The 25,080-nt window shown below is 61.1% G+C and overlaps 2 protein-coding genes across 6 annotated transcripts in view; one reads left to right on the top strand and one right to left on the bottom strand.

The window, feature by feature from the left end:
• Window positions 1-25,080, top strand: part of Mpnd (MPN domain containing) — a 69,869-nt gene that overhangs the window by 5,926 nt on the left and 38,863 nt on the right. Inside the window, exons 11-12 of one of the 2 annotated variants that reach the window (XM_005008440.3) lie at window positions 190-282; window positions 613-795. The exons of the other annotated variant lie outside the window; for it this stretch is intronic. Of the exons in view, the coding sequence (XP_005008497.2) occupies window positions 190-282; window positions 613-699 (180 nt within the window). The 3' untranslated portion in view covers window positions 700-795. Of the gene's footprint in view, window positions 1-189; window positions 283-612; window positions 796-25,080 lie in introns of those variants that run through there. 2 annotated transcript variants of the gene reach the window in all.
• Sh3gl1 (SH3 domain containing GRB2 like 1, endophilin A2) lies at window positions 934-24,500 on the bottom strand. 4 transcript variants are annotated; one of them, XM_023561140.2, is made up of 10 exons: window positions 24,228-24,499; window positions 3,990-4,058; window positions 3,823-3,895; window positions 3,279-3,422; window positions 3,068-3,201; window positions 2,821-2,979; window positions 2,621-2,724; window positions 2,276-2,400; window positions 2,110-2,178; window positions 934-1,842 (listed from the first exon to the last, which is right to left on the bottom strand). In XM_023561140.2, the coding sequence occupies exons 1-10, from the start codon at window positions 24,270-24,272 to the stop codon at window positions 1,646-1,648; spliced, it is 1,119 nt and encodes a 372-aa protein (XP_023416908.2). In that variant the 5' UTR covers window positions 24,273-24,499; the 3' UTR covers window positions 934-1,645. The 4 variants fall into 4 exon arrangements, with proteins under 4 accessions (XP_023416908.2, XP_003460814.4, XP_063085260.1 ...); XM_003460766.5 differs by having other exon boundaries at window positions 2,110-2,175; window positions 24,228-24,496; XM_023561167.2 differs by lacking the exon at window positions 2,276-2,400 and having other exon boundaries at window positions 1,651-1,842; window positions 2,110-2,175; window positions 24,228-24,500.

Genomic DNA, 25,080 nt, shown 5'->3' with positions numbered 1-25,080 from the left:
ACTGAGCCTGGCAGCCTCAGGGCTGTTACCTGCCGAGAGCTGAGGCTACAGTGAGGGGCCAAAGCCCTGGGGTTACCGTGCAGATCTAGGGGGCGCTCTACCATGTCACCTGGCTGGTGGAACTTGATCTCCGGCCACTGTGGGCTACAGGGAGGGGAGGGAGCCAGGAGCCCACATCCTGTCGCGCAGATGCTGCTGGTGGACTTCTACAAGGGGGCCCCTGACCTCGTGAGGTTTCAGGAGGCCTGGAGCCCAGAGCACAGCTATCTGGACAAGCTCAAGGTGAGCCGGTGGCACCAGATGCCCAGGGCCTGAGGGGGGGGGGGGAATGCAAACTGGGGCATGCGGCCCGGTGGCAGGGCTGGGCTCTGCGAGCCAAAGACCCCTACTCTCACCCCTGGGAGGCCCAGAGCTCCTGACTGCTCGGGACGTCCCGTCCTGGGCTCGCCCCTCTGCCTGGGGCCCTGCCCTGGGGATTTACACAGGGAGCTGCTCACTTCCTGCCTGATGTCCTCTGACAGCAGCTCGCTGGCTCCACTGGAGCCCAGGGGTGGGTCAGGAAGGGGGGCCAGGCCCCCAGGCATAGCCCGACCCCAGCCCTGCTCCTTCCAGATCTCCTTGGCCAGCAGGACGCCCAAGGACCAGGGGCTGGGCCACGTCCTGGAGCAGGTGTACAGCGTCCTCAAGCAGGCGGGCTGAGGCTGGTCAGCCAGAGGCTCTGCGGCTGCGGCTGCTGTCCGTGGCCATCACCACCCTGTGTGACCCAGCAGCTCTGATAATAAAGAGTCCAGGGCAGCCGGCAGTGTGTCACTTGGGTGGGTGAGGGTCCCTGGGAGACCCTGGGGGTGTGGGGTCTGGGGTGTAGGTGCTGGGGTGGCCCCAGCTGGCACCCGGGAGCCTGGGGAGGCCCCCTGCACCGATGAGGCCCAGGGCTGTAGAAAGACACATTTAATACTTCTTTTTAAAAAAGTCAGGAGTACATTTCTGTTCACCCTGGCTGCAGGCCAGGCTGGGGTACGCACCCCAGTGTGATGGAGTCGGGGTGGGGGCAGGGCAGAGCCTGGGTGCCAGGGGCTGTGTGGGTCCCTGGTGGAGGGAATGTTTCATGGTGGCCAGCTCGAGTGCCCCGAGGCTGCTGGCCTTTGGAATAGGAGAGGGAGAAGCCAGCGGGGGTTCCATGGTGTGGGCACCCTGCCAGTCCGCCTGGGTCCCAGGGGACAGGGCTGACTGCAGCTGTGGGAGGTGCTGGCAGCTGGAGCCTGGGGACATTCGCTCTCAGAGCTCCTGTGCATGACTTTGGGGGAGAGGCCGGGCCGTGGTCCCTGCAGCTGGTGGTGTCGCAGGGGTGGGAGCTGGCGGCCATAGGGGTGGCTGGTGCAGGCTGGAGGTTGGGGGGCCCCCGGCTGCCCAGGAGAGGGTGAGGTGCAGGCAGGGCAGGGGACGTATGTGCTGGGGGTCCCCTGTGGGCTGTGGCCCATCGCCAGCAACGGGCTGGGAGGAGTCAGAACCCCAGGGTGGCAGCCAGGCCGGGTCAGCCGTGCCCGCTAAGGCGGCAGCGGCAGTGGCCAGGCCGGGCCCTGGGGGAGGAAGTTAGTGTTTCCGTGAGCACCTTGGTGTGGTTGTGGCCGGCCTGCGCGAGCGCTGGTCACTGCGGCAGCGGCACGAGCACCTCCACGTAGCTGAGCGGGAAGAAGCCCGACTGGCCGTGCAGCATGCCCTCGTACCAGTTCTCGTCGATCTGGTTGGTGAGCGTGATGACGTCGCCCTCGTGGAAGCCCAGCTCACCATCGTTCTCGGGCTCAAAGTCGTACAGTGCCTTGCAGCTCGGCTGGTCCAGAGGGGCTGGGGGCAGCGGGGGGGTGTGAGGCGCGGCCGGGGCCATGGGCAGCGAGGGCTGGGAAACCCTTTTACACCGCTGCGGCAGGCTCCAAAGCGGCTCTCAGAGGGGCTGGGGCCACGGGGTGACCTGGGGTGACCAGTGTCCTCCGGACAGGGCAGCCACAGGCTCCTGGCCTTGGGGCCTGCAGCTCCTCCCTAGCTGATGGCGTAAGCAGGAAACCCTGGCCCAGGAGGTCCCACGGCCACATGGGGGCCCCTGGGGACACTCACGCATACTCCTGCTAGGCGTCCGGATGGGCTTGTTGTCAGAAGATCGGAAAGACGATGACGACGGAGCTGCTTGTGATCAGAACAGAGGCAGCTGACCGCAGGCTCCGGGCCCAGAGTCCTCCCCTGAGCATCGAGGCTTTGGCCACCCCCGTGTCCCGCCCTATACCTGTGGCCTTGGGGGCTGGGGCGCAGGGGAAGCCCCCGTTGGACTGCTCGGGCTCTCCTAGGTCGTAGGGTTCCCGGGGCTTGGGCTTGTACTCCCGCCTGGGGCGCGAGGAGGCCTCCCGGACCCTGCGGGGAGCAGGCACAGCGTGAGCAGCGCAGGGCAGGGGACAGGGCCCAGAATCTAGTCGCTGGGGAGCTGGCTCAGTTGGGGTGACGCAGTGGGAGGCTCCTGGGGTCACTGCTGGCTCTGAGCGGCCTGGTCCCTCTGAGCTCTTGGGGCCCCGGCATCTTCTGCCCACTCTGAGCACCCGCCATACTGCTGTGCTGGCCGCCAGGGGGCGCTTACCGGCGTTTGAGCTTCTCGGCCAGCTCCTCCAGGATCTGCACGGCCTGCCGGTGGTAGTCCAGCTGCGCGTCCACCAGTGCGGAGAGCTGGCTTACCTGTTCCACCTGTGGGCGGGAGCAGCGGGGCTAAGGGGCGCCCGGCCTGGCTCCCAAGACCCCCCAACCCTCCACCCTCAGCCCTCGGCCCCGCCCAGCACGCACGTCGGTCTCCAGCAGGTTGTGCATGCTGGTCTCGGCCACCTCCTTGGACTCCTCGAACTTCTCCGAGGCCTGGCGCAGCTCCTCATCGGGGATCTTGCCCTGCCGCTTCTTCTTGTAGTCGAAGTCCAGGCGACGGCCCTCCAGCTTCTTCAGGTGGTGCTGGGGGAAGGGGGACAGGGGCACGGGTCACAGAGGCCTCTCCCCAGCCCTGGGCCCACTCGCCCGTGGGACTGTGCCCAGTCGGCACCTGGATCTCCTTCAGGTCCTTGTCGCACAGGTTCTGCAGGGGGTCAATGAAGTTCTGCTTGACCTCGATGTCCAGCGAGTCCTTCACCTCCGCCAGGCGCTTCATGGACTCCCCTGCGTCCAGCAGGGCATCCCCTGGGGAGGTGCAGGGGTCAGGGAGTGTGGCCTGGGCCAAAGGCCCCGCTGCAGACACAGCCCCGCCCCACGCTCACCGAAGTTGGACTCGCCGCCCAGCTCCCTGCCGTGTCGGACCATGCACTCGCCCAGCAGCCCCTCCGACTGCGGGTAGCCGGGGTTCTTCACCTGGCCCCGGATCTTGGACACCGTGTTCAGCATCGTCAGCTTGGCCCGGGAGGCTGCAACAGGATGGCCGGTGGGCACCCTGGAGCCCCTCGCGCCCTGTCCTGAGACACTGCGGCCTCGGCAGGGAAGGAGGCAGCCTCTGCGGAACTGGCCGGACCCAGGAGAGGGGACCAGGTTCTTTTGGGGCCACAAGCTGCCTGTCCTTCCTCTGTGGCACTGGGCTAAGGAGCCCGCTGCAGCACACAGCATCTGCTCTGTGCCAGGTAAACGTCCACTTTCCTCCCTGGCCAGGTCAACAGGACAGGACAGGACAGGACAGCTGGCCCTGCCACTTGTCCAGGGTCAGTGTGGGAAGCTGGGGCGCAGCAAGGACAGGCTGTGGCCCGCCTCACTCCTCACCCTGGTGACACCAAGGTTCCTGAAGGGGCCAGGCGGCGGGCTGCTGGCTCCTACCTGGGTTGGGCTGCAGGTACTCGATGGTCCTGACCAGCACTTCCGCCACGGCCTTGCTGGTGACATCCACCTTCTGCAGAGACGGCCCGTGTGTGGGTTTCCCCCGGTCCTCACAGCCCCCCATGGCCCTGCCTGCCGCCTGCACCCAGGCCTGGGCTCCTCCTCACCTTCTCCATCTCCTTGAAGTCATCGTCCAGCTTGGTCCCCTCTGCGCCCCCAACCTTCTCGCTGACCAGCTGGGGGACAGAAGGGGAAACACTGAGCAGGCAGAGGCCGGGCAGCAGGAGACTGCTGTACCTGCCAGGGACAGCTGAGGGTCCAAGAGTTTCAGCACATAGCCTGCTCCAGGTCTGCTGCCCCCAGAGGTCCAGCCAGCTATCCCCGGAAACTGTCCTGTGGCTGTGGCCTGTCTAGGTGCCCCCAGTGCCTCTGGCTCTAGTCTGAGTGCTGTCCAGAGGTGTGACACGCCTGAGGGGACCGGACACTGTAACATCCTGGGAAATCACCTATGGGTAGAACCCTACCCCGACATCAGAAGCCAGGGCAGGAGCGCAGGCGTCACACACAGCCAGCGCCCAAGCCCCAGCACAGGTACCAGGATACAGGGGGGAGAGCACCCAGAAGACAGAGGAAGTGACCGGAGGCGGCGCCTACCAGGAGGCTGCTGGCCTGTGCCCCCTCATTCAGGGGCCGGGACTCCTGCTGGCCCCTGCCCGCCAGTCAGCACCCCTTGGGCCAGCTGCCCTCGGCTCAGCTGCACCCCCTTGGCCAGGTGACAGAGTGACAGAGTGGGCTGCTGGGCCAGCCAAGCGAGGTGGGAAAAAGGGGCAGGAGGAGACACGAGGGCAGCTGGGCCGTCGCCTGCCCCTGCTGCAGGTCCCAGGACAGGCCCGGCCCTGCCAAGGTGTCCCTGCACACACTGTGCTGCAGGGACAGTTTCACTTCCGCTGGCTGTGGTGAGCTGGGGGTTCCCGGGAGGGCGGCCTCCAGGAGACCTGGCTCTTCCCATAAGAGGCCCAAAGCCAGGGGAGCGTAGACCGAAGTGTGCAGGCGAGGTCTCTGCGCTGAATGCGCCATGCACAGAGGAGCCGCCGGGACCCTCCGCGGCCACTGCTGCAGGTCTCGGGGGACTCAGCCTTCCTGGAGCCCAACACCTTCCCTCTGACCCCACCAGGAGGCTGCACCCCAGACCTCTTGTGGGGAACACGCGCAGGCACTAGGGACAGAAGGGCTGTTAAGGCAGCACAGCGACAGCAAAGAAAGCAGGCGGCAGCCTGGTGTGGCAGCGTGGGCTGTCACTCTAACACCTGGGAAGCTGAGGCCGGAGGACCCAAAGCTCAGCCTGGGCAGCCTAGCAAGACTCTTGGAAAATGAGAAGTGAAAAGAGCCGGGAGGTACCTGCCTGCAAATGTCCTGGGTTCAGTCCCCAGTACTGTGAGAGAAAAAAAGGATGGGGTGCCTGGGTGCAGGGCTGTCTCAGAGACCAGACTCCCAAGAGGGCCACAGCCGAGCAGGATGTCACACGGTTACAAAAGCACCTATGGGCCCCATGTGGCCCGAGGGGAGGAGTCTGTAGGGCCTCAGCAGGGCTCCTGGGGGGCTGAGCCCGGGTTGAGCACAGCACCTCCTGGGGCCAGTATGGCAGCTGCCACTAGCCGCTGACCCGTGGAGGCCAGGCTGAGTCTGAATTGCTACCATGAAACCCACACTCGTGCCAGGACTCCCATCCCAGGACAAGCACAGCCCAGGCCCAGAGGGGCCATTAGCCAAGACCTGATGGCCCAGTGGCACCGAGCTGTGTCTACCTCAGTGCTCCTGGCCTTTGCCACGGGGTTGGGGCCGTCCCGCAAGGCTGAGCTCCTGTCTCTCACATGGAGCCTGGTGCCTCAGGAACCTGGCCACGCTGGCTGGGCTAGCTGTGGCTCCACGGCGAGGGCTTGCCCGAGACCCTGGGCTCCCTCTGCAGGTAAGGCCAGGCCAAGAAGGTGGCCTGAATCACCAGGAATCCCTCTGAGCCTGCGACTCAGTGGGGCGTGGGAAATAAGCGGGCCACCTACAGGTGGGGCGACTTGGTCTGATGAATGAAGAGTTTAAAGAGGCACAGTGGCACTGGCTTGTCCTCCCTGGAGGCGGAGGCAGGGAGATCGCAAGGTCAAGGGCAGCCTGGGTCATTTAGTGAGACGGCCTTAATGTAAAAGATGGGCTGGGGGCGTGGCTCAGCAGTGAGTGCTTAGCATAAAGTCCTGGGTTCTGTCCCCAGTGCCTCAGGGAAAAAAAGGACAAAAATACTGGTGAGAGGATCCGCAAGCTGCTGGGGACTCACCATGGGGCGGCACCATCTCACTCTGCGGGGCCAGCCCAGCTCCCAGCTCCTTGTCCTCTCCAGGCCAGTCCTGGCCTGGCAACTTGCACCCCTGTGCCCCTCAAAGGCTGGGACTGAGTCCTGATGCCTGCACACAGAGGGCATCTGGGACACACATCATGCCACTCAGCTGTCACAGACCCCACTGGGGGAGACTGAGGCACAAGGTCGTCGAAGTAATACCCTCGTGTGCCCCTCACCAAGGCCTGATGGGCCCTGTGGGGGCCATCAGATGCAGCTGGGGTGTTCCAGGTGGCTGAGCCACCCTGTAGGGGGTGAGCAGTGGGGGAAAAGGGGACACATGGTGTCTCCCCACCTGGCACCTGGGAGCCACCTTTCCCAGGCTCCTTTACAGTCCTCCCCTGGCCACAAGGCCCCAGAAGTCAGCTGTCGGGCTGTGCTCTGTTTCCAGATGTGAGCATGCAGGCAGGGGCACTGCAGAGACACTGGGTGGCACCCCAGGCTCTCCAGCAGGTGACCTGCAGGGACACCACCGCCCTGGAGGTCAGCCCTGGCCAGGGACCCATCAGTGGCCCCCAAGTCACCGGGATGACGTCCAGAGCTGAGCCGCCTGTGTGTGGGCGGCTGAGGAGGGGCCTGCTGTGCGTGTGGCACAGTGAGAGACGGAGCTCAGCCTGAGGGGCTGTGGCAGGGAGGACCCTGTGTCATGGCTTTGTCCATTACGGGCCACTTTTGCCATCACAGGAAGGAAGCGTCCTGGCATGCTGCATCCTGGAGGCCGGAACGGGTCCCTGGACGTGCTGGCCTCCTGTGGTTCCACTGCCCTGGGCAGCTTTTCCCTCCCCATCCCCCACAGCCTTGGTGGACAGCGGTGGAGAGCCGGTGAGTCAGAAACAGGAAGAGACTCCAAAGCTGCTTCGCAGCGGACTTGGAAGTGGCACCACCACCTCCGTACCACGGGCCCCAGGGGACAGGCAGACCAAAGACCCCTGGCGGGCAGCCCAGCGTTAGGTGGGAACCGAGCTCCGGGGCACAAGGATGGGGGTACTGGAAGCGTGGCCATCCCCCATCGCCTGAGGACAGGCTCCGGGCTCCCTGTTTCCTGTCTGACAGGCAGGGCAGTCCCAGCTTCCCTGCCCAGCACTGCCAGTACACTGAGTGAGGGTGCGCATGCAGAGTCACCCATGTGTGACCGGTGACCTTGGGGAGCGGCCAGGGCATTCGGGTCAGAACCGTGTCACTTTAGACAGAAGTGACCGTGGCAATGAGCCAACTTGCTCAGTGGCTGTCAAGGCAGAGTGACAGGCCACGACAGAAAGGTCTGCGTGTCTCCGTCCATCAGAGGTCACCTCAGGGCCTCTGCTCAGGCTGGAAAGGGCTCCTCAGTGCCAGGCCACCTATGCCCTCCCCTGGGGCTGGCTGTTCTCAGTGGCCAGGGCCCAGGTGGGATTTCCCGTCACATCTCCTGACTGTACTCTGCTTGGCTGGCTTCCTGCTGCTAACGTGGAGTTTCATGGGCCCAGTGGGTAACTTCCTTCTCCTGGCCCTGGCTGGCCGGGCCTCTACCTGGAACTAGTCCTCTGGTGGCTGCTGGCCCTCACTGCCCTAGGCCCTGGGCAGTGCCCACACCCAGCACAGTCACGGTGGGCAGCCGCTCACATCCCAGTCCTTGGCTTGCCTCATGGCATGGAGCAGGCACTGGGTTTGGGAGGCCCGGAAGCTCATGGTGACCGGGGGCAGAGTTGTGGACAGCAGAGCATGGGAGACGAGAAGGCCACGTGGCCAGGGATAGCAAGCCAAGGTGGGCAGGCACATGGGCGCTGCTCCACCCACAGAGGGGACTCGGGAGGCTGACGGTGGGCGGGCTCCCCACAGAGTGGCTGGATCACAGCCTTGGCCCCACGCCCTCTCGACAGCTCCTGACACCGTACTTCCGAGTCTGGGCTCCCACATCGACCAAGACCCCAAGTATGAAGCCGGAGCACTGGCCTAGGTCCGCTGCCAGCATCTCATACCGAGGTTTCCATCCTTCCCAGCTGCCCGGCTGGCCCCAAAGCACAGCCACACACACTTCCGGGAGAATGCAGCAGCACCCCGGCTCTTAGCCCCTGTTGCAGGCCAGTCCTAGCAGACACTCCCATGGACACAGCACACCCCACTCCTGGTACCCACTCGCCGCACTGCCTACCAGGAACAGCCAGCCTGCTGGGCACCTTGGGCACCTGCGGTGTCTGGGTGGGGTTTCCCACCCACAGCCAGCCAGCACCTTAGGTGGCCACGTGGGATGACAGCGACAGGAGGGCCCTGGGGGAAGCTGGGACCCCAGAGCTCTCACTCCGCCCTGCAGAGGCTGCTCCCCCCCCTGTCTGACCCTTTGTTTTCTGGGCCCAATCTAGAGGGGTACTTCAGGCATCAGAGGTCCGTTCCAGGCCAGGCCACAGCCCCTGTCCTTCCCTGTGGGGAAGGTCGTGGCACGGGGTCTAGTGCTGACTCTAGGAAGTGCAGGCCACCCAGGCCACAAAGCACTAAGCAGGTGGCCCTGAAGTCCCTGTGTCAGAAGCCTGGACTGGCATAAAGCCTAGACAAACACCGAGGCTGTGCTGCCTGCGGGTCACACTCGGTCAGGGCACATAAGGGTCTCCATGATGCCACCGACATGGGAAAAGGCCACCGTGCCCATGCTGACTGCTGCTCTGTGCAGGGCACAGTAGGGTGGGTGAGGGGTGGGGCTCCCAGGTCCTCCAGGCATCCAGGGTACAGGCTTGGTGGGGCTCACTGGCTCCCTAATGGGAAATGTGGGGAACAGCGGGCCCCAGGCCCCGGTGCTGTGTGGTCCCCGTATGCTCTGGGTCTCCGGGCCCCAGACACAGGCTGGCTGGCGGCTGCCCTGAGGACCTCCAGGCTCAGCAAGGTAGAAATTAGTCACCTACATCAACTCCTCATCTGGGGACTCAGCAGGCGGCCCACCTAGCACCCTGGTAAAGTCAGCTTCCGAAGAGGAGTTATAAAAGGAAAGTCCCGACCACAAACAAATGAGGCAGTGAGGGCTGCACACAGCCCCGCGGAGCGCCCGTGGGGGGCCGGGCCGGGGCAGGCGAGGGGAAGGATGAAGTCTCCACACTCACGGCACACAGGAAGAGCCTGGGAGGCAACTCTGAAATCCCGTGTGGCAGATGACCTCTGTCCCAAACACCAGGAGCACAGCCCAGGGGCGCAGGTGTGAGTTCCAACAAGGTGACACACATTCTGGTGACCCCAAGGCCAGGACGACCCACCTAAGGGCCCAGAGCCCCCGGCCCATCGCTCTGAAAGCGGCCCTAGAACTTCTCCCAGTGTTAAAGGTTCCCGACGGAGGCCTCCCCCGGGCAGCTCTCCTGACCCAGGCAGGAGGGACCCCGGCACACTGGGACTCCCCTCGAGCCTGTCCACGTGGGCCTTTGCTCTGCCTGTCTCTTCCCCCGAGTACTCGGGGACCTTCCCAGGCTGGTCTTGCCCCGTCCCAGTCTTTACACCCCCAGCTTGCTCGGTCACAGCCTGTGTACTTCTGTACCGCGCATCAGGACAGCAGTGTCTGAGGTGCTCAGCTGGGCACCTATGACAACCTCTGGGGATCCCCACCAAATGCTGCCTGGGGAGAGCTGAGATCTGGGAGCCACAGAGGATCCTGTGCAGCTCCCAGTCCTCTTGGGCCGCTCCTGGGGGCTCTGTCCCCTCCCCAGCCATCACAGTGGCTCTATTACCCAGCTGGGGAAGGTCGGGAACTTCCTACAGCAGGGTCTGAGCGAGGTCTGCAGGTGTGGCTGCCCCGAGGCCCCTACTCTCAGAGTGGCCAGGACAGGACCTAGGACAGGGGATTCTCTAATAGACAAGGAAAAATGGGGCGCGTCCTTGTAGCACAGGGATTCTCCTCATGCCAAGTAGGAGTACTTGGTCTCCTGGCTCCTCCACCAAGCAGATCCTAGGAGGGTCCAGAAAAGTGCCCAGGCCAGCTCCAATGCTCACCTGTCCCACCTGTTCAGGTGACAGGTGACACATGGCTAGGGTCAGAGAGACCAACCTGTTTCCTGAGGTGCGGCCAGCACTTGGGGGGGGGGAGTCCCCTCCCAGGCTGGCTAACCGGACTGCCCGCTGGGCTGGCAGGTGTCACCACCCATCCTCAGGCACACACCCTGGTCACTGGCGCTCACCACTGAGTATAGCAAATCTGACCTGAACCTGGACACTGGTGCTGGGAAGCCCCTGGCACAGACTGCCTGGGCACACACAGGAAGAGACAAGCAGGGCGTGGAGCCTGAGCGGCCACCTGCACCACGGCAGACGATAGCGGCCTTCCCCAAGGACTTGCGCCCAGGTCCGCAGCCTGAGGTCAGCGGCTGAGACTCGGGATGCTTAACACCCAGCCTTCCAGGTGGATGGGGAGCCCCAGGCCACAGGAGAGTCTCGGGGACCCTTCCTCTCCCACAGAACCTGGCATTGTCCCCAAGGGCTCCTCTGCATTTGAGCAACACCATATGGGACCAGCCGGTGTCCCTGACCCACCCCGGTGGACCTTGCCCCCACACGTGTTTCCTGCAGACAGAACCAGGCTGGTTGAGGTGCACAGGGCCCCGTGCCCAGGAGGTATTGGTCATGGCTATTTGGGGAGATAATCAGGGATATTTCTGGAGATAGTAAGTAAATAGTAGGCGAAGGCCCTTGCCCTCAGTGTGTAAGAGGTCAAAGCGGAGACTGGTCCACCAGGTCACCGGCAGGGCGGGGCCTGTGTACCAGCTGTGACACAAGGGCGGGGTGTGGCCCCAAGGCAGAGGGCTTTCACTCACTCCAGACCCTGGGTTCCCATCGCAGCCTTGCCCGACACACACAAAAGGAACCGGGAACTACCCTGGCATCAGTTTCGTCTGTAAGGCGGGGAGGCCAGGGTGATGCACTGTGCAGCCGATGACCCAGAAAGCTCTGGGAGGGCCTGGCCTGCGGCCTCTCAGGTGGCACCCAGGGGTCCTGAGTACTTAGGCTTCACAAGCCCCAGGTACCCTAACACCAGTGCCGAGGGCTGGTTGCCGCACACTGCAAAGCTTGCAGCAGCAGACCCGAGCCTGGGGTGACCATGTGTGAGCGCCCCATGTGGAGGGTGCAGCCGAGGAGCCCCGAGTGGAGGAGGTCGGTGGAAGCTCCAGCTCTGACCCATGGTGGCCTCTGCCACGGCCCCGGCCCCGGCCCATCACACGATAGGACAGGCCTGTGCCACTGAGGCTGGCTGCGATGTTGATACTTTCCTGGAGGAGAAAAGCAGCGCTGTCTTCCTGTTATCACCCCTGTGACCAGGGCCTGCTGCTGCCACTTCCTGAGCTAACAGCAGTGAGACTCCTCTCCTATCACCTGACCTCACGGTCCAGCAGCCAGGCTCCGCCCAGCACGCAGGACCCACAGACGGACAAGCAGGGTGGCCCAGAAGCAGTGTGGGGCTGTCCCCACATGCCTGCCAGGTGAGGTGCCCGGAGCGTGGGCACCCTCCTTCCTCCGTGCAGATCCCTCCCACCCTCCTGAGCCCACGTGCCTCCTGAGTCACCCCGGTGCCCATCCCACATGGAAAACACTGCTCCTGCCCACAGGCTGTGCCTCATCAGCTTGCTTCAGCCACAGTCGCCACCACGCGGGCCTGGGACGCCCTCCCACCCTGGGCTGACCTGCTTTGACCTGGTGGGCCGACTGCCTGAGGTCCAAGTCAGCTGCCTGGACCCACCCTTCTAGGCTGGGCTTGTGCATTCCACAGTATTTATTATTTCTATGTGAAGGGGCGGGAGAGGGAAGAAGGTGAGTAACGCAGACACGCGCGCACCACGAGGCCACCTAGGGAGGAGGAGGAGCGGCCCAGGGAGGCAGCACCCGGTCACACAAGGCGGCACTGAAGAGGCGGGAGCGGAGAGCAGGAGGGGCAGGAAAAGGGGGCCACGGCGGGTGGTGCGTGCATGGAAGCGGCCCGGGAGAGGACTGCGACCTTCTGGCTTGACACGGGTATCAGGAGTACCTGGCCGGTGTGGCGGTGCACGCTCAGCACCCCAGCTACTCAGGAGGCTGAAGCCTGAGCAGCTCTACAGCACTCGCACACGCAGTGAGGGCTGGGGAAGGAAGCTGCTGCTGGGGTCCCCGGAACCGTCCCTGCGCCCAGTATCTGGTGTGAGTCTCTCTCTAATGCCCTCCACGGGACACAACATGGTGTGAAGCCCAGAAACTGGCCAGCTTTTCCGTGTGACAGGTGACTCTTAGCGTGACGGATGAGAATCAGCACAGGCTGAGTCCCGCGGTGCGGGCGACACTCCCAGGGTGAGGGCACCCTCAGGGTTAGACAGGAGGTGGCACTGGCTGCACACATGCGAACACACGGACAACTTTCGGTTAAACAGCGTGACTGGGTCTTCTGCCGCCTTCACATCACGAAGGTGGGACTCGGGGACTCCGCTGGGCTGACGTTCAGTCTACAGCACACGGCATGCCAGGCAGGCCAGACAGAGCACCCGCTCCTGGCAGAAAAGCCCCGAGGCAGCCAGCCAGCCACAGTCCTAGTCCTTGCTGGCCCCAGCCATCAACCTCGAGGGGATCACTACGGGGACCCCCACAACACGGCTGCAGTCCGATCGCCAGTCACCCCAGGACCCACGTGTTACAGCACAGGCTGGTCCTACGGGGAGGCGGCAGGGCATGGGGGCCCGGCAGGAGGGCTTTAGGTCATCGGGATGCCCGCTTGAAGGGACCACGAGACCCCAGCCCGTCTCTTTTGTTCCCTGCCCGAAGGTGAACTGGGCCATGCACTGAGCAGCACACTCCCACCAGTGTCTGCAGCCTCCCCGCAGGCCCTGGCAGTGGGTCTGCAGACCCACCAGGCAAGCAAACCCTTCCTGCTCTGCCAGGCGGCTCTGGGACTGTACCCAGGGCTCCACACGGAGCCACACCCTAGCGCTTTTTAATTTTTGAGACAGGGTCTCCCTAAGTCGCTGAACTGTCCAGGCTGGGTTCTGCCTCCCGGAGGACTGTGATGACAGGTATGTGCCAGCCACGGTGCCCAGCTGCCCTCCTGGGCTGGAGCCCTCCGGCATCTGTCACCTGGCAGAAGCTGACGCAGAGCCGACCCTGCTCTCAGAGCAGAGGGGCTCCTGCAGGCCTCCACTGTACCGTTCTCAGCAGTGGGTCCACACCGGACACACCACATGCGCTCCTGCGGAAGACGCCTCGCAGTCACTCACGCTGACCTCCTGGCCAATGGCCCACAGGCACCACGCCTGGAGCCCATTCTCAGCAGTACAGTCACTAACCACACCCACAGGGTGTGCAAAACATGGCACTGGGCAGAGTCAGGAGGACGCAGCTCAAGGCCTGAGACTGAGATAAGGTGACGGTGAGGCAGCCCTGGCTGGGGACGTGTGTGGGGACACATTTTCACTGCCCTGTGCACCACTGTGACAGAAAGGGCCTGGACAATGATTCAAGGAACACAGATAAATGTTGGCAAGCGGGCACCTCTGTGGACACTGGAGGGAGAAGGGGCATCTATGTGAGAAGCTCTGAGAGCAGGTGGGGTGCTGGGGCCTCCTGTGAGCTCAGGCTGCCTGGGACAGCAAAGTTGGAAACTCAGGTCCTCAAGGAAGGAGTTCAGGCTAGCAAGAGGACATGGTGGAAACCTGGTCTCAGAGCTGATGGCAGTGTGGTCCCCGCCTCCCCCAAAGCTGGCGACAGCCACCGGGCTGAAATGTCATGGTTTACTAACACTGCAGCACTTGACACCCGCCAGCTCTGGGTCCAAGACTTGTGATCGCCTAAACCCGATAGCTGGTTTTTCCAGCTGCGCTGCTGAAAACCTACCCAGCGACATGAAGGAAGCCATGGCCCCAGAGGCTCCCAGGCACATGCCCCAGATGGCCACAAGGATGGTTGCTGCCCCCGTGATCCAAAACACCCCAATGCCACTGGCAGAATGTACGGTCACTTGGTGACAAGATTGCCCGCGGGGAATGAATGCAGGACAAGAACCCACCTACGGAGGTGGCAGAGCAGGCCCCCGCCACGGGCCCACAAGTGCCGCACTGCGGCCGGAAGTCCTGCGGTACTAGTGACTGTTGTTTTCTTTTTGTTGTTCTTGTTTTCTGAGACAGGTACTCCATACGTAGTTCACACTGGTGACCCTCCTGCCTCGGTCTCCCAGGCGCCGTGATGACAGGCATGTGCCGCCACGTCCACGGCAATCTGTTTATGCAGCAGGACAGTCCTCGGACCCCTCCAGTGACTGAGCACCTTATTCCCACAGGTGACTGAGGCTCGCCAGGAAGGAATGTGACCACTGAGCTGCACCAGGCTAAGGCTGCGTCCCCTACAGGAGCAGGCCGACACCTGCCCCGGGCCAGGAAATGCCTGCGGCGGAGCTGGGTTCCCTGTCCCGTTCCTGGCAGGTCCCGAGCTCCCCCAGGCCAGCTTCCCAGGCCCAGCACGCGCAGGGGAGGAGCAGGCCGGGGGCTTTCCAGAGAGCGTGGTACTGTGAGAGGAACGCAGAATGGTCCCCACAGCAGGGACATCTGCAGCACCGCATCCCCAGATGCCAGGGCAAACCTGCTGGGCACTATGGCGGCCAAGACCCCTGGAGGAAGGAGGCCCTGGACTTGACTAGAGCACAGCAGAGGTCTGGTTTGTCTTCTCACATTCCTAAAACAATAGCACCAAGTCTCACCCTCAAAAAGCATGAAGGATGGCTGGTGTGGCGGGGCAGGCCTGTGACCCCAGCCCTGGGGAGGCTGAGGCAGGCGGATCACTGCAGGTGTAGGTCAGCCTAGGCTACCCAGTAAATTCAAGGCCAACCCTAACTGCATACTAAAACCTTGTCTCAAAAAAAGCATGTCAACAAGTAAGCAAGCGACGAGATGGAGGCCTCTGCGGGAGGAGCTGCAGGCGGGGATGAGGTGGGGCACTCCCACTCGTCCCGGCCCCTGCGCCACCTCTGCCCCGGGACGGCACAGGCCGCTCTGCAGGGCCAGCTCCTGGCGGGGAGCAGGACTTGTCAGAGCCCTTCCCTGGGGCCTTGGTATGACAAGTCTCTGGCCTCTGCTGGGCCCAGGGCCCGAAGCAATGGCAGGAGAATCAGGGGAGAGCTGTCCCGCTCCAGAAGGCAGGACCGGGCTGCGGCTTATGGTGCAGAGCTCCGGAATTCCTGGCGAGCTAACAGTGCAGGCGCTAGAGGAGTATCAGTGTGATGCCCCTGCGGCCTTCCCTGGCTGTTCCCAAGTCTACCTGTGGCCACAGCATCTTCTACGCTGAACCCAGGCCCACCTGGTCCCAACTCCCCGTGCGTGGCTACAGGGCTACAGGGCTACAGGGCATGGCATTGGACGCCGGCAATAGAGGAAAGGCAGCTCACACAGCACTGCATGGGAGGTGACACAGGGGCACGCCTACAAATCGCACAGCAAGAACACTACTCCCACAGTGATCCAGGGGACCACGTGGGCCCAGCTGGGTCTGGACAGTTCCTGACCGGGGGCACAGGGCAGAGGCCGAGGGGGATCGGCTTAGCCGCCTGCTGCACAGCTGTCTGCTGTCCAGTCACTACATGATGACGAGGACTTGCACCCAGATGCCCGGCCCATTTCCTACAGTGCAGGCAGTGGATCCCAGGGCTCCGTGTGCCAGCCAGGGCTCTACCACCCAGCCAACCCCAACACCAGCCCATAGGGACCCATTTACAAAGCAAGCTGGTCAGGAAGCTGTGTGTACAAGCCCCAGAGAAGGCACGAGGCAAGGCGCCCCGGTGGTCCATTCCGAGACGTGCTAGGGCCACGAGCGGGGGAGGGTTACACGCTGGTATGACAGGGTCATGTGCCAACGACAGTCACGTCTGAATACAAGGACAGGAGATGCAGGTTTGGAAGGCACATAAAGGGAGGGTCGGGGAAGGCCCAGCGCAGGGAGTAGTCCCAGGGACAGGATGGGAGGTGAGCCGAGAGCCCCCAGAGGGACGAGCAGAAGGGCCTGCAAGGAAAGGCAGAGAAGAGCCAAAAGCAGTGTTGGTGTGGCTGCAGGGGCAGGAGAGTACAGGGCTGGGCAGAGGCCCCGCGGTGGACAGCGAGGTCTGAGAGAGGCCAGCTGGGAGAGGGACAGGGGTCGCACGGCAGTGACCCAGAGACAGGAAAACCTGAAGCAAGGAAATGTCCATTTGTGCGCAGAGTGGCCAGCAGCCCTGGGCATGCCCAAACCTGGCCACATCAAGGATGAAGGGAGATGTCTCCAGAGGCTGTGGGTTACAGACACCGCCCAGGAGGCCGGTCGGGCCCCAGGCGGACCACATGGCACCCCAGGCATATCCCCAGCCACGGGGAAGGCGCTCTGAACTCTTTTTCAAGACTAGTTGAACTTGTTTCCTACTAAATTCTCAAAGGACTTGTCAGCCACCCAATTTCCTTGAGTACTGTCCTCACCTGAGCCACCTCCAGGGACACTGCAGGAGGCCCCGTCAAGGCTGTGGGCAGCGGCCTGCCACCTCGTGGGCGCAGTCAGCAGGTTTGCTAGGTAGGCGCTGGACAGAAAGAAGGGTGAATGCACCCTTCTCTGGGAGCCTGTGTGACGGGGGCCCTGGTGACAGCCTCAGGGGAAGCTGCCTAATGGGATGCAGGCCTGGCAGCAGTGCCAGGCGCTGTAGTCTCAGGGCCCACCTGATGTGGGGACTGGCATGTGGTGTGTGAGTGGGAGGCCTCGGGGCTAGGTGCGGGGAACCAGCAGAGAGGAGGGCAGATGCAGACCAGTGGGAAGAACACTGGGCCAGGCCGGCACTGCGGAGCCAGAAGAGGCCCCTCCCAGCCACCAGAGGAGAGCTCCGGGCACAGGCCCTGCCGCACTGGGCAGAGCAGTCTGACTGCTCGTGTGGCCTGTGAAGGATGTTGGCTCCAGAAGGCCCTAAAGGACAGGGAGGAGCTTGGGGGCCATGCCAGGCCCTCGCCTTCCTTCAGGCAAGCTCTCCCAATGAAACTTGGGCAGGCCGCGGAGCAGGCTCAGCACTGGGGCCCAGCACAGGTTCCTGCCTGCAAGGGGGCTTAGTACCAGGTGATAAGGACAATGCCATCCTCCTCTGCCAGGTCAACCTGAAACTGAGGCAGGCTCTCTCCACCCCAGGGACCAGCAGACAGCAGGATGAAGGCAAAGCGGGGCGGGGCAGCTGGGACAGAACGCCCCCACCTGCGGAACCTACACAGCCAGGACTCTGCGTACCCACCACAGCACCCAACCTGGTCCCCGTAGCTCAGGGCAGGGAGCCCGCCCCGAGGGCCAGCAGCTTCGGGGTGCTGAGTCAGGGCTGGGGAGGAAACGGCTGCCCTGCTTTCTGCTGCGGCCAGGAAGTCTATGTGCACCTATTGTGGGGTGCAGTCAGCAGGTTTTGCTAGGAGCTGGACAGAAAGAAGGGTGAATGCACCCTCCTCTGGGAGCCTGTGTGCATGGGGGCCCCAGTGACAGCCTCAGGGGAAGCAGCAGCTGTGCCCCGCCCACCCGCGGTACAGTGCTCCGATAGGGGAGAGTGCGGCCAAACTCAGCCCCAGCGAGAGGGACAGAGGGATGGAAGGAGGGAAGGAGGGAAGGAGGCAGGGAGGGAGGGGAGTCGAGGAGGGGCAGACAGGCTGGTGCGCAGCCCTGCATCCTTCCCCCAGCTTTTCGGGGTAGCCCTGTAAGGGGACACAAGCATGGGCCCTGACACTTCAGCAGCCAGCAAGGTGACAGTGGGAGGGGGCAAGCCTGGGAGATGGGCCTCCCTGCCACCCCAGGGCCGGGCGAAGCCCCACTAGGGTTTAGGGAAGCCCGCCCACCCGAGGCCGTGGGCCATGGGAAGCAGAAACCGAGGCCATTTTCCGTTCCTCCTTCCAGGGCCTGCTGGGCCAAAGCACTCAGCTGCTGCAGAAACCCTATCGGGGGAAGTCAGCCACAGGCTGCAGGTACAGGTGCCCCAGATCAGCTCAGTCTCAGGACACGGCAGTGAAAGGAAAGGAGAGGGCCAGAGGGGGAGCACAGGGCTGTGGCCCGAGTCCCTGGGCTAGGGCCGCTGGAGATATGCAGGCCATTGGGCTGCAGTGGCCAGAAGGCTGCTCCCTGAGGAGCGATTAACAGATTAACAAGGGAGAGAGACAGCGGGGGCACTCGGGTCCCCAAACACACTGGGGATTAACTAGAATGGTGCTCACCCCACAGGAGACAAGGCAGGGCAACAGGATCATTTCCTGAGGGCCTAGCTGAGGCTTTGGTGGGTTGGGGGTCTCAATGATGGGACAGTTCCCCGGTTTCTTTGTTGGTACCAGGAATTGAACTCAGGACCTTGTGCTTGCCAGGCAGGAACTTGTGCTGTGGAGCTACATCCCTGGCCCTAAATCCCCGTATCTTAACCAGAACAAGAAACACTGCAAACTCCTCACCTGGCAGGCTGTGAGTGGCACCATCCTGTAATTAGGTATGGCAGGGCCTGGTGCTCACACACCCAGATAAGCAGGGCGACCACAGCCAGTCCCCAGGGAGCACAGGGCTCTGGCTTGGGCTGCCCTCGGCCCTCGCTTTACCTGTGGCTGAGTAGGCGGCAGTTAGTTATAGCTGGGGCTGGGGGCATAGGTCAGTGGCACTGCACGCGCGCCATGTCCCAGGGGCCTTAGCTTGAGTCTCCGGCGTTACAAAAGAGAAGAAAGAAATCCGAGTGCAGCAGGCAGTGCACCCTGCCCTCAGCACTGGGGGGTGAGGGGAGGCTCCAAAATTGGGGCCTGAGCAGGGTTTGGTGGCGCAGACTTGGAACCCCAGCATTTGGGAGGCTGAGGCAGGAGGATTGTTGTGAGTTCAAGACCAGTCTGGGCTACATAGTGAGCTCGAGGCCAGCTTCAGCTATGTGGTGAGGCCCTGTCTCAGCAGAGCGTGGTGTCGCATGCCGATAACCCTAACACTTGGGAACCCGAGGCAGCTGGGGGACAAACCTGAGCCCAGCCTGAGTAACTCACCACGACCTTGCGCTTGCCAGGCAGGTGCTATGTCACTACGCTGCAGCCCTGGCTCTTTTCCTACTATTTTTTTTGCGGGGGGGGGACAATAAACAAAGTTTTTCAAGTTCTAAGGATGTCCCTCATAAGTTAAAAAATACAATATAATGAAATAAAAAGGGCTAAGGGTGTAGCTCAACGCTTGCCAATTGTGCGAGAGGCCCTGGGTTTATCTCCAGGAGTGGAAGGAGAACCTCAGACAGAAGGTGCCTACTCCAGGGCTCAGGTGAGAGCGGGGGACACATGAGGGTCACAACGAGGCAGCAAATGCCGCACTTCCCGGGTCAGGTCATTCCTGCAAGCGTGGACTTGCACACACATCGTGAGGACCAACCCCCTCAAGCATGTGCAGCGGGCACCTTCCAGGGGCACAGGGTGTTTGGTGCAGCCTCGGATACCCACCCTGGCCCTCTTGCCATACCATGTACACAGGTACCAATCACACTGGGGGGAAAGGGTTACAATGCATGTATTTTGGGGTCTTGACTGGTCTCAAATTAGCAATGATCCTCATGCATCAGCCTCCCGAGTGCTGGGATGACAGGTGTGCACTGACATGCCCAGCTTTTTATATTTTGGTATCTTAACATCACGGTGAGCTGGGCAAGATGGTATGGGAAGCTGAGACAGAAGGATCACAGGCTCAAGCCTAACCTGGGAAACTTAATTAGTGAGACTCTGTCTCAAAATAAAAAATAAAGGGGTCGGGAAGAGAGCTCACTGACATAACACCTGCCTGACAAGTGCAAGCTCCTGAGTTTGAATCCTGGTACCAAGAAAAAAAAAACTAAAAATAAAAAGGGCTGGCGGATGTAGTTTTTCATTCTGTGCCTGTCACTTAACAAGCCAAGCGCTTTTCTTGGAAAGCAAAAGCGAAGTGCTTCCACAGAATGAGGTCTGAACAGTAGGTCTGCCAGGCAGGGTGTGCTCAGCATGCACAAGGCCTGGGTCCCCTCAAGCTCAATCACACACACACACTGGTCAAGGCAGCAGCACTTGGAATGTTCTAAAACACCAACCATGTGCCCAGCACTGCTCAGCCCACCCTTTGCTTTTTCTAGGCTGGAACCCAAGGTCTTAGCTTCCAGCTCTCCCCTGATCCCTGCCTCGCCCACCAGCTTTCCCTTTGTGCTTGGGACCCTGGGCCTCGAGAGCATCACTGCACTTCAAAGCCATGGAGGAGGGGAGCAGCTCACCTGGGGCACTGGCCCAGTGTGCAGGAGGCCCCAGATTCCATTCAAAGCACCCAAAAGAAAAGGAAACAAGAAAACAAGCCCTGGGAGGTGGGGCAGTCCTGAGTTTTCCTCCTAACTCAGCAGCCAATCTTTCTATTCAAATTCTCCCTCTTCCTTTCAGGCAGAAAGAAAGCAAGCAAGGAAAAAAAAAAAAAAAAAAAAAAAAAAAAAAAGTCAGGCCAGCACTGCAGGCGGCAGGCGCTATCCATCCCTAGCTCCATCCAAGCCCCACGTGGTCCGGCCTCAGGGAGGAGCAGGAAAGCAGCAAGCGGTCCAGGCCTGCAGGCAGCACTCCCCCCTCCAAAACGGAACTTCTGAGTCTGCATCTAGCCAGGAGATTTTTTAAATATGTAAGAAAACTTCCTCAGTTCCCCGGAAATGCAGAGTCCCTCAGCTCTAGACCTAAATGCCAGGGAGCACTGAGGAAGTGGGTTATCTGGGCAAGAGGAAGGGGCGGGTCTCCATCTCCTGTCCCCAAAGCCTGCACATTTCCTAGGCGAGCCCAGGCTGACTGCTGCTGTGGAACCCGATCCACCATGCCGCCCCGGGACCGCAGACTGAGTGGCTGCCACAGCCTCCCCCTCTGGAGAGCACGTTTTCTTTCCAGGCTCTGGCTGTGCCCACACCTGGCTCCTGTTTCTCAACGTGCAAACTTGTGACGCTGTGACAAGCCTTTGACATCCAAGACCTGTTTTCCAAACAGGTTCCTTAAATTCTGCGCTGACCTTTGGGGCCACTCTGCGCATTACCGGGAGAAGCAGCACCCCGGACCTTCTGTCCAAAGCTATCTCAAACCCCTGGAGGCGAGTCACCCCTTGGTGCGTTCTCCAGGCACATGGGGTTCTCTGTCCCTTGAAAACTAGGAACTCAGGCAGCTACCATAGGACTGGCTTGGTAGGGGTTTTTGTTGTTGATTTGGTTGAATTATCCTCGCTTTTCTCAAACCTCAAAGGCGGAGTTCCTCAACGCCATACTGCTGACAGCTGGAGCTGAAATTCTCGGGGTGGGGACGGGGGTGAGTCAGCCCGATGCTCCACAGGATGTGGTGCTGCATTAAAAGCCGGCAGCGACACATCAAATCGTGACAACCTACAAGTCCCCAGACACTGTCAGTGTCCTCCCAGGACGGGCCCTGGGGGAGACCCGCATCCTACAGGGAGATAAGTGTGGCTTAATACTTCTGTGTATCGAGGGGCATGTGTCTGCGTTAGGCCAGATAAGCGCCACCAGTTAAGAGGGCTGGTTTGAAGTCTGCTACCTGGTCACAGGCTGAGAACCCAGGCATGTCAGCCCTCAGTATGCAAGCGGAGGCTTCACTTTTCTTCAGGGGACTGCACTGAGGGGAAGATGAGGGGTGGCCGAGAGGGAGGGAGGGAGGGAGGGAGGAAGGAAGGAAGGAAGGAAGGAAGGAAGAAAGGGAGAGAGGGACAGACCCAGCCAGATAAACAAGGGGGATGTGGGGGAACTGGAAAGCATTCCAGAGGATGGAAGGCAGCCAGGGTATTCCGGACAGCTCAGCACAGAACTGGCGGGGAGATGGAGATGACAGCTCCGGGAACCTTGGCTGTGGCACTCATTCTTTGGGACAGAGCCTCAGAACCTTCACATGGGGGCCAGGTCCCAACTGCCGGCACTTTCCAGGCTTTGTGGCGCTATCCACAGCTCCATGCAGGCGCCAAAGATAACACAGGTTCTGGGGGGGCAGCCCAGGCGATCCAGCAAGTCCCTGGGGCAGACAGTATGCTGGTGCCTGCACGGGCCACCCACAGGCCTGACACTAGGCGTGGGAGGGCCTCCAAAGACCTCGCTATGTGGGAGAACCACAGGGTACGTGAATTGTCCTGAGGCCTCTGGTGACTATTTCTCACCGGAAGGACCGCACTAGAGTCCCAGCAAGCGACCCACATTCCAGGGCTGTGGAATCTCCTGCTTGCTGGACAAAACCCACTCAGTTCCCTCCTGCTAAGGCAAAGGAGTGTATTCTCAGCAACAATCCTAGAATTCCTCTGGATTAAATCTCTCTCTCCCCAGGGTTTAATCATCATCTGGTGTCTAGAGATAGACCCTAGATATCTTTATTCTAGATAACCCCCAGGGTCACTGCTTTTTTCCTCCAGCGGCGAGACACCAGCTGTGTGTGTTACTGAGAACAGGCATGGGGCCTCTCCAAACTATCGGGTCAGCCCTACTGCTCAGTGCAGCCCAAATCATTCCTGAGACCAGTGCTCATTCCTCTGTGGAATCCATGTACACAAACTCCACACCCAAGGTCCTTAATTGCATGGGCCAACAGGAATCAGCACATCTGGGGCCACTTGGCTCTGATGCTGTAAACTGAATTTTACACTCGCCCAGTTTTCTGGATACAGAGTGGATCTTGGACTTTCCAAAAACTATTTGTCACACAGAAAAGGCAGTTAGTAGTGTTAGACTCAGCATTCCACTTCTGGGAATTTATATTCTAAAACCAATCCTACTTAGGAGCAAAGATGTCGCTGGCTATTCACTGTGGAACTGTTTGTAGCAGGAAGTTATTGGAAACAATTTAAACATCTACTGGGAGGTAACTAGTCAAATTATACATTCAGTGACCTGGACTACAATGCACCTGTTAAAAAGATCCAAACTCAGCTAGCTGTGACACACTGTAGTCCTAGCTACTTCGGAGGCTGAGGCAAAAGGATTCCTTGAGCTAAAGGAGTCTGAGGTCAAGTTGAGCAATATAACAAGACTCTAGCTTAAAAACAAAAATTCAAGAAGTTCTAGAAGTGTGGTCTAACACTGGAGTTCTGGGGAGAGAAGGAAAGACCAGTTTTTAAGCTTAGGCTCAGGGGACAAGGTGATTTCTCTCCGGATATCTCTGGCTGTCAAGACAGGATGACAGCTCCTGACATAGTGCAGGTGGAAACCAGGGATGGTGCACCATGCCCAGCAGGGCCCAGGAGTGCAGTCCTACTCAAAAGAATGGTCTGTCCCCAGATCTGTCTCCAGATGTCAACACAATTGAGACACCAGTGTAATCTCCAAGACACGTTTAAAAAAAAAAAACACAAGATTACATTGGAGTGTCCAATCACTGTGCCTGTTTATGTTTAAAGGGAAGGTGAGCTGTGCGCAGCGCCACAAGCCTGTAACCCCAGCAATCCGGAGGCTGAGGCAGTCGGATCGCCTCAAATTTGAGATCAGTCTGGGGTACAAAGTGTGTCGAGGTCAACCTGAACTGCATAGCGAGACCCTGTCTCAGAAAGACCAAAAAACTTTAAAAGATTAAAAAAAATCAAGGTAAGGTGCATTGTATATTCTTGGGCAGGAACATTAGGAGACAGTGACAGTCCCCGTCTGGCAAGAGCAGGATGGTAGGGATGGAAACTGATTTTTTTCCCTCTTTTCCAATTCAACTTTGAACCTTGTCCATCAAGAGGATTCTAAAACACTTGCCTAGACACACATTTTCCCTGCCCCCGAGCTATCTGGCAAGAATCCTGGGCTCACAGCCTGGGGATGGAAGTTTCCTTCTCTTCTGCCCGCCCTCCCCCCACTTTTAACACGGAGAGGGGCAGGAGAACAGAAAAGGGTGCATCCGCGTCCCCAGCCGGCCTCGGGGCGCGCTGCCCACCCTTCTCGAGGACCCGCGGGGACCCCAAAGCCACCTCGGCCCCGGCCGCCTCGCAGCCCCCGCCACCCTCGGCTCCCCTACCCAGCCCGGGGACGCGAAGCAGCGCCGCCGCTTCGGTCCCCCTCCCGAGCCCGGGTCGGGCCTGGCCCCCCACTCCGGCCAGCCCGGGGCCCCCGTCCTCGGCCCCCGCTCACCTGGCTCGCCTTGTAGAACTGTTTCTTCAGCCCGGCCACCGACATGCTGCCTGCCTCTCGCTTTCGGGCCTCCCGCCCGGACTGTGAGGAAACCGCTGGCCCCGCTCAAGTCACAGCCTTTCCGGGAGTCACCAAGCCCTCGCGTGCCTCAGCGGTCCCTATTGGTGCCGCCCGCACCACCCGCTGGCAAACTCCGCGCCCTCCCCGGCGCCGCCTCAGTCACTCGCGCGCCCGCGAGCCCAGGATATTACATGGCAACCGCAACTTCCGGTGCCGGCCAGGGGCGCGCGCCGACTCCGTCTTCGCGCGCGCGCGCCCCCTATCGGCCGGAGAGCGCACGCGCACTGCGTCACCTATCTAATAGCGAGACCTAGAGAAGCCATGGAGGTTGTAGCGCACCCTAGAGGAGCGGAGGTGGACCTACAGTCTCAGGAAACCGGCCTCGCTTCTGTTAGAAAAGGAAGGGGCCAGATGGCTCAGATTTAGAATTCTGCAGACATCTGCTTGCTCATCTCAACGAGACTCGGTTCCTCTGTGTATTTAGTCCCCGCTCCCCACACTGTCCCATGTCCAAGTCACACATCTGGGCCTTGATTGTATTATTCCACTAACTTCCATGCTGGTATGTCAACTTCAGACTCTTCCTTCCAGTGCAATCCCCCCCCGCCCCCCCCCGCCCCCCCCCCCCGCCCGTAAGGCCGTCGGAAAGATACTTTCGGAACACAATTCAGAGCACGACCATCCTGTTTAAAGGCCACTTGCTGCACCGCCGACACACTCCAAACTCCCTAAACCTGCCCAGTTTGGTTTCCTCAACCGTTTAGCTCTCCGCTGTCTCCTGCTAGCAGCCTGC

Source organism: Cavia porcellus, unplaced genomic scaffold (assembly GCF_034190915.1).
Source record: "Cavia porcellus strain 051 isolate PalLab524CR breed Dunkin Hartley unplaced genomic scaffold, mCavPor4.1 scaffold_17, whole genome shotgun sequence".
NCBI classification, from domain to species: domain Eukaryota; kingdom Metazoa; phylum Chordata; class Mammalia; order Rodentia; family Caviidae; genus Cavia; species Cavia porcellus.
Note: the sequence above shows the minus strand (reverse complement) of the source record. Positions and strands in the feature narration are given on the sequence as shown.